This window comes from Pseudonaja textilis, chromosome 9 (assembly GCF_049901715.1).
Source record: "Pseudonaja textilis isolate UNSWEBS1 chromosome 9, rPseTex1.2, whole genome shotgun sequence".
NCBI classification, from domain to species: Eukaryota; Metazoa; Chordata; class Lepidosauria; order Squamata; family Elapidae; genus Pseudonaja; species Pseudonaja textilis.
This window is the reverse complement of record NC_141998.1, coordinates 24,854,605-24,865,647: the sequence shown is the minus strand read 5'-3', so window position 1 is coordinate 24,865,647 and position 11,043 is coordinate 24,854,605. Positions and strand designations below refer to the sequence as shown.

The following is an 11,043-nucleotide window of genomic DNA, read 5'->3' as shown; positions in this document are numbered from 1 at the left end:
TCCTTTTGGTCACACGGAAAGAATAACAGAATAACCGAGTCGGAAGGGACCTTGGAGGTCCTCTAGTCCAACCCCCTGCTCAAGCAGGAAATCCTATACAATACAAATGGTTGTCCAAAGATGTACAGACTTTCCATCCAGCCATAAATGGCTCTTCTCAAAAGGCCAGACTGAGCCGGGTGAACTAAAATGGGAGAACTAACTTTTTCTTTCTTTCTTTTTCTTTCTTTCTTTTTCTTTCTTTCTTTCTTTCTTTCTTTCTTTCTTTCTTTCTTTCTTTCTTTCTTTCTTTCTCTTATCTCTCTTTTCTTCCTTCTTTCCTTTCTTTTTCTTTCTTTCCTTCCTTTCTTTTCTTTCTTTTTTTCCTTCCTGTCTTTTTTTTTCTTTCTTTCTTTCTTTCTTTCTTTCTTTCTTTCTTTCTTTCTTTCTTTCTTTCTTTCTTTCCTTTCTCTATCTCTCTTTTCTTCCTTCTTTCCTTTCTTTTTCTTTCTTTCCTTCCTTTCTTTTATTTCTTTCTTTCCTTCCTGTCTTTCTTTCTCTTTTTTTTCTTTCTTTCTTTCTTTCTTTCTTTCTTTCTTTCTTTCTTTCTTTCTTTCTTTCTTTCTCTATCTCTTTTCTTCCTTCTTTCCTTTCTTTTTCTTTCTTTCCTTCCTGTCTTTTTCTTTCTTTCTTTCTTTCTTTCTTTCTTTCTTTCTTTCTTTCTTTCTTTCTTTCTCTATCTCTCTTTTCTTCCTTCTTTCCTTTCTTTTTCTTTCTTTCTTTCCTTTCTTTTCTTTCTTTCTTTCCTTCCTGTCTTTTTCTTTCTTTCTTTCTTTCTTTCTTTCTTTCCTTTCTCTATCTCTCTTTTCTTCCTTCTTTCCTTTCTTTTTCTTTCTTTCCTTCCTTTCTTTTATTTCTTTCTTTCCTTCCTGTCTTTCTTTCTCTTTCTTTCTTTCTTTCTTTCTTTCTTTCTTTCTTTCTTTCTTTCTTTCTTTCTTTCTTTCTTTCTCTATCTCTTTTCTTCCTTCTTTCCTTTCTTTTTCTTTCTTTCCTTCCTGTCTTTTTCTTTCTTTCTTTCTTTCTTTCTTTCTTTCTTTCTTTCTTTCTTTCTTTCTTTCTCTATCTCTCTTTTCTTCCTTCTTTCCTTTCTTTTTCTTTCTTTCTTTCCTTTCTTTTCTTTCTTTCTTTCCTTCCTGTCTTTTTCTTTCTTTCTTTCTTTCTTTCTTTCTTTCTTTCTTTCTTTCTTTCTTTCTTTCTTTCTTTCTTTCTTTCTTTCTTTCTTTCTTTCTTTCTCAACCTCCTTGCCAATAGGAGGTTTCTGCCCTCCAGCTGGGCCATGGACTCTCCTTCCTCCAAACCAGGACTCTTCCCTGCTCCACAGAACTGTCCTGACCCAAACGAACAGATCTTGGGAATGCCCAAAGCCCCCCACCCTTTCTAGCAAATGGTACCCACCACAAGTTACAGGTGCCAGGGGTTGCTTCAACCCAAAAGCCCCTGTTCCTGCAGGCCATTTGCGAGCCTCTTTGGCTGCAAATGTGCTTGGTTGCCCTCCAGCAGCACAACAATCATTAAATAATAGTCATAATAATAATAATGATGATGATCATGATCATGATAATGCACTTTTATCAAACCTGCTCAGCTGATACAAGAAACCAGGAGCCCCCAATTTCCGGCCCCTGCAAAACCACCCCAAACTGAATTGTACAGTTTACGGCCAAGCTCAGCAGCACAATTTTTTTTATCTGTTTGGAAAATGTTGCATGCATTTGAAATATAATTTAAGAAAAGGAGTGGTCCCCGCTTCCTTTTCTGACACAGCCCGAGACAAAGTTCTCCAATTCTCCAAGCTGTAGCACCCCAAACCTCCTTGGAATCCACGTTTTTTACTTTTGCGTCTCCTGACCGACCCTTTTCGGAAGACCCGAGAGGAAAAGAAAAAAGACCCAGAAGAGGAGAAGTGGAAAAGCAAAAAAATAAATAAACCAACAACAACGGTGGCCATCGCTCTGCTTTTGAGGGAGGAGGTGGAAGAGGATCGAATGAGAAAGCGGGATGGTGAAAGCAGAGGGGAGGAGGGAGGGGAAAAAAAGGAAAGGCCAAGCGATGGGTTATGTAGTCATGCTCCCCTTCCCCATCCCTTGCAATGCGTTGCTTGCACATTACGGCACGATAAGATTGGATCTAAGCACAAATCAGTCACTCCCAGCAGCTATGTGGCTAAATAGAGAGGGATGGGTGGGAGAGAGAGAGAGAGAGAGAGAGACAGAGAGAGAGAGACAAGAGACAGAGAAAGAGAAGATTAAGAGAAAACCCTTCTGCCTTCCAGTTCAAATCCATGGTCCACACCGGTTTCCTCTTTCCGAAACCACCAGGAAGAGGCCCACGTTCCCTGGATGGGTTTAAGCTTGCGCGACAGGCTGTTCTTCCTTCTTCCTTTTCTTCTTTCTTTCTTTCTTTCCTTCCTTCCACCCCACCCCCACCCCACCCCCACCTCCTGGTGCCCCTCTCCCCACTCGCTGGAGCTCTTCCCCCTTCAGAGCGACACAAAATCCACCGCTTGCAGCAAGGGGAGGGATAGGAGCAGCAAGAGGAGCCAGGAGGTGTTCTGGATGAAGACGCTGATCCCGGCGCATCTCGCCAAGTGGGCTGTCAAAAGGGAAAAGGAGAGAAGAGAGTCAGAGAGTTGGAAAGGGGTCTTGGAGGTCTTCTAGTCCAACCCCACCCCCCCTCCACCCTTTGCACAAGCAGGAGACCCCGCCACCCTCCCAGACAAAAGGTGGTCTGGGTTCTTCTTGAAAACTTCTTGGGATGGTGTATTTGCAGCTTCTGAGGAAAGCCGTTTGATGACAGCTGCAAAAAAGGCCTCCATAATCAGTTCAGATTATTTCAGATTATTAGGGGACAGAAGTGACTAGCACATATGTGCGAGGGAACCTAAAAGTAAAGGTTCCCCTCGCAGATATGCGCTAGTCACTTCTGGCTCTAAGGGGCGGTGCTCATCTCCGTTACAAAGCCGAAGAAGAGCCAGCGCTGTCCGAAGACGTCTCCATGGTCACATGGCCGGCAGGACTAAACGCCTTCGAAGGCGCACAGAGGAACGCTGTTCCCTTCCCACCAAAGGGGTCTCAATTTTTCTACTTGCACTTTTTTACGTGCTTTCGAACTGCTAGGTTGGCAGAAGCTAGGACAAGTCACGGGAGCTCGCTCCCTTACGCGGCGCTAAGGATTCGAACCACCGAACTGCAGACCTTTCTGACCGACAAGCTCAGCCTCTTAGCGGCCCTGAGCCACCGCATCCCTCTCAAGAGACGTGAGGATCTTCTTAATGACTGCCATGACTTAATTCCTGGCTCCGTTTGAGGACTATCTACAGGTAACATTATCTGTGCGATAAGTGTAGGGTTTGCTTCGTGTTTACATAGCTTGCTCCGTCCATGTTGGGATTGTGGTTTTCTGCTTGGCAATTGCTTCTTCTACCTAGATCACCCAACCAAGAAGAGCTCATTTCTTCTTGGGTCACCTGTCCAGGTGTCCAGTTGCTCTTTCTGCCAGATGTTTCTCCTACCATCTGACTCAACTTTCCTGTAACTTCCGCCCACCTTCTGTCCCCTAGAAGGATAGAGCCTATCCTTACATGCTTGGGGTTCTCTTCCTTCCACTGTAAGAGAAGCAGTGGCAGAACTTGGGGCAGAATGAAAAGAGAGATCAGCCTAGAATCTCCACATAATCACAAGCGAACTAAGCCCAACCTCCCTTGAACTCGGTTGACCCTTGTCTAATTTCAAGCAGGTCAGTGTCAACTCATAAAATATTTCCATGGTCTTTTTAGAGTTACCAACAGAAAGGGAGGCGGGAGGAGTGCAGCAGCTTGCAAAACCGAAAGTGCATTCCATAAATGTTTTCAAAGATAGTAACTAGGTGACTGACGTTTCTGCTGCACAAAATTCTAACTGGAGAGCATGATTGATCACTCTTGGCTATGGATGTGTCCCATTGGAGAATATGATTTACGATACACTCAGATGGTGGGGAAAAACCAGGATCAAGGGTGAACAATAAATTATGTGCCTCAGACTTGGCTACACTCAGGCAGTGCCGGCATTTTAACTGCCAATAAATCCTTTTTAAGTTTGGAAGTTTGGCTGGAGACGGATGATTTAAATGGGGGTGACTGTCGGAATCCTGAGAAGATTCCTCGGCACGAACTGTTTACCAATCAATCAGTTTCATTGGACCTTCCCATACAGACCTGGTCTTTCCCGTCTGACCTCTGCTCTCACCTTTGACCACAGAGATGTTCTTGGACTGCATGTCTTCGTAATCGTTGGTGATCTTCAACATGCAAGTGTAGGCTCCCTCATCGCTGGTGCTGAAGCCAGAGAGATACAGGCACACGAGGTTGTTGGTGACACTGACGTTGGTGCGAAGCTTGTAGGAAGCGCTTGCCACGTTCAAGTTGCCAGCCACAACTGTTTTATCGTTAAACCCCTTGGACAGGTAGAATTCGTAGGACAGAGGGTTGGTGGTTTTCCGTTCGTAAGCACAGTCTATCCGCAGGGTTTGATCGGTCAAGCAAGCGGTTAGTCTTTTGATCCGTTGGCCATGGCTGACTTGGAGCACTAAGGAAGGAAATAAGAGAGTAACAGAAGAGTTAGTAGGGACCTGGGAGGTCTTCTAGTCCAACCCCATGCTCAAGCAGGAGACCCTCAACCATTTCAGATAAATAGTTGTCCAATCTCTTCTTAAAAACATCCAGTGTTGGAGAATTCACAACTTCTGGAGCCAAGTTGTTTCACTGATTCTTTGTTCTAACTCAGGAAATTCTTCCTTAGTTCTAGGTTGCTTCTCTCCTTGATTAGTTTCCATCTGTTGCTTCTTGTCCTGCTTTTAGGTGCTTTGGAGAATAGCGTGACCCCTTCCTCTCTGGGGCAGCCCCTCAAGTATTGCAAGACTGCTATCATGTCACCCCTAGTCCTTCTTTTCATTAAACGAGTCAGGGATGATTATCTTCACCTTGGGCTGAGCTAGTGGCAGGATGACTGCAGTATTGAACGAACAACCACTGGTTAATCAATCCTTTGGCTAGATTCAAGGGCCCAAACAACTTTAACTAAGGATGAACCAACATCTGGGTAGCATCGAAGTACCAAAAGAAGAGAATATTTATAGCTCAGGGTTAAACTGTGGGGTCCTTGGTGCCCTCTGAGCTTGGTGGTTTCCTTGCAGATGTTTCATGACCCAACTAGGTAACGACATCATCAATGAAGGAGTTACCTAGTTGGGTCATGACACAGCTGCAAGAAAACAACCAAGCTCAGGGAACAACATGGACCCTACAATATCCGATGTGTTACTTTTAAGAATTAAAAGAAATAAGAGGAGACCTTGGTTAAATGAGGTCATACGTTAAAACCATCCACAACCCCCATTAAAAATAATTACCTACTCATCCCAATGGTAAGTGAAAGAGTTTAACAAATTAAAAGCGGTTTCTTTATTACTCCTAGAGGGAAAAGGGACATCTGTACACCTTCATGCATACCTCATATCACCTAAAAAGAGGGCATAGCACATCTGTGTCTGCTTCAAAGAGGCAAATCACGTGCAAATCAGAAACCCTTCCCTGACCGAGGGCAGATATCCCAATGATCTTAATTTCCACGCAAATAGAAAATCCAGAGGCTCAGAGGGTTTTTTTTAGGTCAGCTCTATCTATAAGGCTCAACTGCTAGCAGGAATCCATATGTAGAGCACGGCAGGCTAAATATATATAAAGGTTAAAAAAAAAAGTGTATTAGACCACACAGAGAAAGAGGCTGAGTTCATATAATGCTTCTCAACCTTGGCAATTGGATGAGGTCTGGACTTCAACTCCCAGAATTCCCCAGCCAGCGTATGAATTCTGGGAGTTGAAATCCAGACCTTTCCAATGGGTGGAAGGAGATTTCCCTGTGTTTTTATTTTTCCCTAAAGCCGTTTAGAAAAAGACCCCCCCCCCCTCAATTTAACAGATAAACCTTCATGGATGAAATCTTTATTATTTGGAGAGATTTTTTGTCAAGAAGAAAAGAAGTGCTCAGAGTATTTTCTTTATATATTTTCTGTCAACTCATAAAATATTTCTATGGTCTTTTTTAGAGTTGGCAACAGAAAGGGGGGTGGGGGCAGTGTGGCAGCTTGCAAAGTGCATTCCATAAATGTTTTCAAAGATAGTAACTAGGTGACCGAAATTTCTGCCGTGCAAAGATCTAACTGGAGAGCATCATTGGTGACTCTTGGCTATGGAGGTGTCCCATTGGAGAATATGAATTATGATACACCCAGAGGGGTGGGGGAAAAACCAAGGACAAGGGTGACAATGAATTATATGAAGTGAGGGGAGCCGAAAGTCAACTCATAAAATATTTCTAGGGTCTTTTTAGAGGTGCCAACAGAAAGGGAGGGGGGAGCAGTGCGGCAGCTTGCAAAACCGAAACCGCATTCCACAAATGTTTTCAAAGATAGTAACTAGGTGACCGGAATTTCTGCCGTGCAAAATTCTAACTGGAGAGCCTGATTGATGACTCTGGGCTATGGAGGTGTCCCATTGGAGAATATGAATTACGATACACCCAGGGGGTGGGGGAAAAAACCAGGGTCAAGGGTGACAATGAATTATGTCTCAGAGTCGGCTACACCCAGGCAGTGCCAACATGTTAACTCCCAATAAATCCTTTTGAAGTTTTGGAAGTTTGGCTCGAGACTCATGATTTAAATGGGGGTGACTGTCGGAATCCTGACAGCTAGCCAACTCTGAGATACATAACTTTCAGGATGGGTGCAAAATGCAAATAGACAGGTCTCTTTAACACAATCCCTGCTGAAGCTCCACACAGACGGTCCTCGATTTACAGCGGTTCTTTTAGTGACTGCCTGAAGTTGCAGCAGCACTGAAAAACCAACTTATGACCGCTTTTCACACTTACGACCGTTGCAACATCCCCATCGTCATGGGATCAAAACTCAGATGTTTGGCCACTGACTCATTTTTATAATGGTCATAGTGTCCTGGGGTCATGGGATTCCCTTTCTCACAAGCAATGTCAATGGGAAACCAGATTCCCTTACTAACTCAACAGCTGCACTGATTCACTTAACGTCGGGAGCAAGGAAGGCAGGAAATTGAGGGCGAAACTCACTTAAAAGCTCCCTTGCTTAACAATGGAAGAAACATTGGGGTCCAATGTGGTCGTAAGTCGAGGGCTACCTGCACTAGGTGTTCAAAAACGGAGAGAGAAGTGAACGAGCGCAGCTTTAGGAAAAGGTCATTTTCGGGAATTGGATGTGTTCAGACCAGACAGTTGCTGCCTGGGGCCACCAGGTGGCAGCACCTGGCAGTATCACTTAGTTTAGTTTATTGTCATTGCACCTCATACAACGAAATTAAATACCATCTTCAATGTTCATTATGAGTATGAAAATAAACACAAACACACATCCTTCACATTCTATGCAATTGAATTGAAAACCTCTGATAATCGCATTAATATTGCACTATACAGTAGAATTCAACAGAGCTCCTGCCCTGGGATAGAAGCTGTTTTTCAGCCTATTTGTCCTTGTTTTTATTATTATCCTGTACCGTCTGCCAGATGGTAACAGTTAAAAAAAAAAAAGGGTTCCCAGGATGAGATGGATCTTTGAGAAGGTTTTGAACTTTCCTAAGGCAGCGGGAGCTATAAAGCTCTTCCAAAGAGGGGAGCGGGCAACCCATGATCCTCTGTGCAATGACGTTCACCCTCTGGAGCGCTTTCCTATCTGCCCCTGTGCAATTTTTTTCTTTCTTTTTACCTGCCAAAAGGAGAGCCAGGCTGACCGTTGATCTCAGCATTTTCCCAAGTGTGTGGGGGTCACTTGGCACACGGCAGCAGCGTCTGTGGAGCGAAATCTAGGAACAGAAGCAGCATATAGTTAAGGAGGCAGCGGTGCAAAATCGATTGGCAATGCTGGCCGTGCCCCCTTGCCCCAAACAGATTGTGTGTGTGTGTGTTTTCTTAAAACGCCAGCAAATGACTCCTCTCCTCTTATCTCAGGCTTCTAAAATCCTTCTTTCTGCTTCTTTCTTTCTTTCTTTCTTTCTTTCTTTCTTTCTTTCTTTCTTTCTTTCTTTCTTTGTTTTATTTAAATCAGCGCTTGGCTGGGCATCGTGCCAGCCAGCCAGCCAGCCAGTCACCCGTGGGAGAGAAAAGAAAGATGACTCACAAGCCCGACTTGGAAGGGGCAGAAGATTTTTATGATCTCCTGCGGTTCCCAAAAAAAAAAAAAAAAAAAAAGATTCCCAGAAATAAATTCTAGGAATTGGGGAGCTGGAGAGGGGAGACCAGGCCCAATTTGCTCCTTTGCCGATCTGAATGGGCAATTTCCCCGAGGGGTGGGGGGCTGGGAAGAAGCTGCGGAGAAGGAGAAGACTGGAAGCAAACTGCAGATCTTGGAAAATCCAGTTATTTAGGAAAGGGGAGAAGCGGGAAGGGAAAGTCGGGGTGGAAATAAAGTGGGGAAATCTGGCAAAAGAGAATCTCGGCTTGTCCAGAAATCCTCCCCAGGAGGAAAAACGCCCGAAGCCCCCCCTGTCATTTGTGGTTAAGGGCAGTGAAAAAGCCAAGCTTTTGATGCTGGGCAGCTGCATCCCATTTCGGGGGGCTGATCCTTCTCAGCAGCAGAGGCTGAGGCCGGGATCCAGGGGTCTGGCTGGGGTAGAGAGGGGGGCACAGGGCGCGCCCCTCTCACGCCCGCCCTTTCCGAGGGAGGCGGGACGGACGGCCGGCCTTGGACGAAGGAGCTTTTCCTGCAGAGCCAGGCTCGCCTTTCTCCTCCTCCCTACGGGGAGCGCTCTATCCCCCCGTTTTGTGCCCATCTAGGCCGGCTTTAAAGGGGACGCTGCACGCTGCGCGGTCTGTTGGTCAAAGCCCCGTCGGCGCAGCGCAACACGGCGGATCCTGCGGCATTCCCCGGGCGGGAGGCACACGCGCGTTTTGCGCCGTCCGGGTCGGCCCAAAGGGCAGCCCGGGCGCGCTCGCGCTGCGGCAAATGATCTGGCTTTGCGCAAAGTGACCTCCCGCCGCCCCGGGATCCGCCCGGGATCCGCCCTGCAGCCCCTCGCCTCGCTTGGGCCCCGACACTCCCGCCCCTTCTCCCCACCCTTCCTAGGGACTCTCGCAGCCTCCCTCGCCGCCTGAGCGCCCGCCTGGAAAGGTTCCCCTCGCCTCTTTGCGTCTCCATCACTTTGGACAGCTCCCGGTTGGTGTCCCGGCCCCTCTCTTGCGTTCCGACGCTTTCCCACTTGCGTGTCGGGACTGAAGGGAGGGACCCTCCAGGCGGAGGGACCTCCGGGGCTGGGGGGGGGGGAAGGGTGGCTGCCAAAGCCCCTCGGGCGGAGACAGAAGAGAACCTGGCCAGCCTGCTTCGCCCTGCCCAACTCTTTGCGCCTTTCCTCGCCCTTGCTCCAGCGTCCTTCGCCCCGGACGTTCCCACGCCCGTTTGGTGGCTGCCACTCTCCCCTCGTCCGCAAGTCGCTTGGGGATGATGGAGCCTGGAGTCTCTCCATCCCGTCCGGCCACTCCCGGAGGGGGGTGGCGCGGGCGCCGGGGTTGGGGCTGGAGAATGCGCGCTTGCTAGCCAGTTACGCGCTCCGCTGCGGGAAGGATGCCCGCTTCCGTCTGCTCCCCTTCCCTTCATTGCGCCCGCTCCTCTGCTTTTATTCCCAGCCGGAGGAAGAGGAGGGGAGAAGCCGAGGCTGCCTGCAGCTCCCCGCTCGCCTGCCTGTTGCACCCCGAGGCTCCCCTTCCCCATCCCGCTGCCTCGCGCGCCCCGTTACCTGCAGCCAAGAGCCGCTCTCTTCCCCTTCTGGCGCAGGCTGGGGTCGGATGCACTAGGCGCCTCTGCGAAAGGGGCGGGCTTCCCAATAGACCCCGCCCTTTCTCACAACCCTCCCCGCCTCTGCGGTACCCGGGCGGAGACCCTGCAGCAGCTCGGGTGGGGGCGGGGGTGTTCTGCGCGTGCGCCAAAGCAGAGTGGTAGGGTGTTTTCTTGGGTGGGTGGGGCGTCTCGGATAGTTTTGCAAGGGCGACTTGGAGCTTTGGGAGCCGATGGGAGCCTGAGGGTCTGGGAGATGCCTGCAGGGCTCCTTCTCAGGGCGTTTGGGGTGGGATGGGGTGGAAAGAGGTGAGGGTCAGGGACTTCGTGCCACCAGGAGAGACCCGTTTTCCTCCTGGTTTCGGGACGGGGGGGGGGGGGAGAAGGAGGAAACGGCATCTCTGACTGGGCCTTTTCACACCTGCAGTAGCAGCCCCTCTAAGGAGCGGCTCCGGCCTTCTTGCCAACCAGGGCTGACTTGGCAGGCGGCAGGATTCCTGTCTAACCCTGCCCAGCCTGGCCCTCAGCTGGGGTTGAGGGGGGGTGGGGGGGCTGGCTGGTGAGCTCTTCCGGCCCCCCCATCTTGTGACAGAAAGATGGGAGACTTTGCAAAGAGAATTGGGGAAGGGATTATTGGGCTTGCTAACTAAAGGTTTGAGATTCCCAGTCTTCCAGGTCATGGTTGTCCGATCGCTGGAGACTTTCAAGAAGAGACTGGACTGCCACCTGTCCAAAATGGTGTAGGGTCTCCTGCTTGGGCAGGGGGTTGGACTAGATGACCTACAAGGTCCCTTCCAACTTTGATGATCTGTTATCTGATGTCCCCAAAGTGCTTTTTTTTTCAGGAGGCAACTGGACTTTCTTGTTTTTTCTTTTGAAGATGTTTCGCTTCTCATCCCAGAAGCTTCTTCAGCTCTGACTGGATAATTCCATCCTTCCCTTCCATACCATCCTGTCAGAAGCTTCTGGGATGAGAAGCGAAACATCTTCAAAAAACAAAACAAAAAAAAACCCAAGAAAGTCCAGTTGCCTCCTGAAAAAAGCACCTTTGGAACAACCAAGACCTGCGTGACTGAGAATATCTACAGACCTTTAGCTATACAAGTTGGGATGGACACCCTTGGAATGGTGTGGGAGAAGGAATGGATTTCCAGAGGAAAAAATTGC

General features: G+C 48.1%; 1 protein-coding gene across 1 annotated transcript; it reads right to left on the bottom strand.

Moving 5' to 3' along the window:
- Positions 1-1,591: 1,591 nt before the first annotated feature.
- Positions 1,592-9,932, bottom strand: THY1 (Thy-1 cell surface antigen). Its single transcript, XM_026709087.2, has 4 exons — positions 9,839-9,932; positions 7,816-7,912; positions 4,266-4,604; positions 1,592-2,631 (listed from the first exon to the last, which is right to left on the bottom strand). Exons 2-4 carry the CDS (start codon positions 7,853-7,855, stop codon positions 2,519-2,521), a joined length of 492 nt encoding a protein of 163 aa, XP_026564872.1. The 5' UTR covers positions 7,856-7,912; positions 9,839-9,932; the 3' UTR covers positions 1,592-2,518.
- Between the last annotated feature and the right edge of the window lie 1,111 nt (positions 9,933-11,043).

What these genes read in the sequence shown, in the direction of transcription:
- THY1 (XM_026709087.2), bottom strand. Translation starts at nt 7,855, where the DNA reads ATGCTGAGATCAACGGTCAGCCTGGCTCTCCTTTTGGCAG. An exon ending in CCTGGCTCTCCTTTTGGCAG is followed by an intron (nt 4,605 to 7,815) that starts GTAAAAAGAAAG and finishes TTCCTTCCTTAG; the next exon opens with TGCTCCAAGTCAGCCATGGC. An exon ending in GAACATCTCTGTGGTCAAAG is followed by an intron (nt 2,632 to 4,265) that starts GTGAGAGCAGAG and finishes CCCTTTTGACAG; the next exon opens with CCCACTTGGCGAGATGCGCC.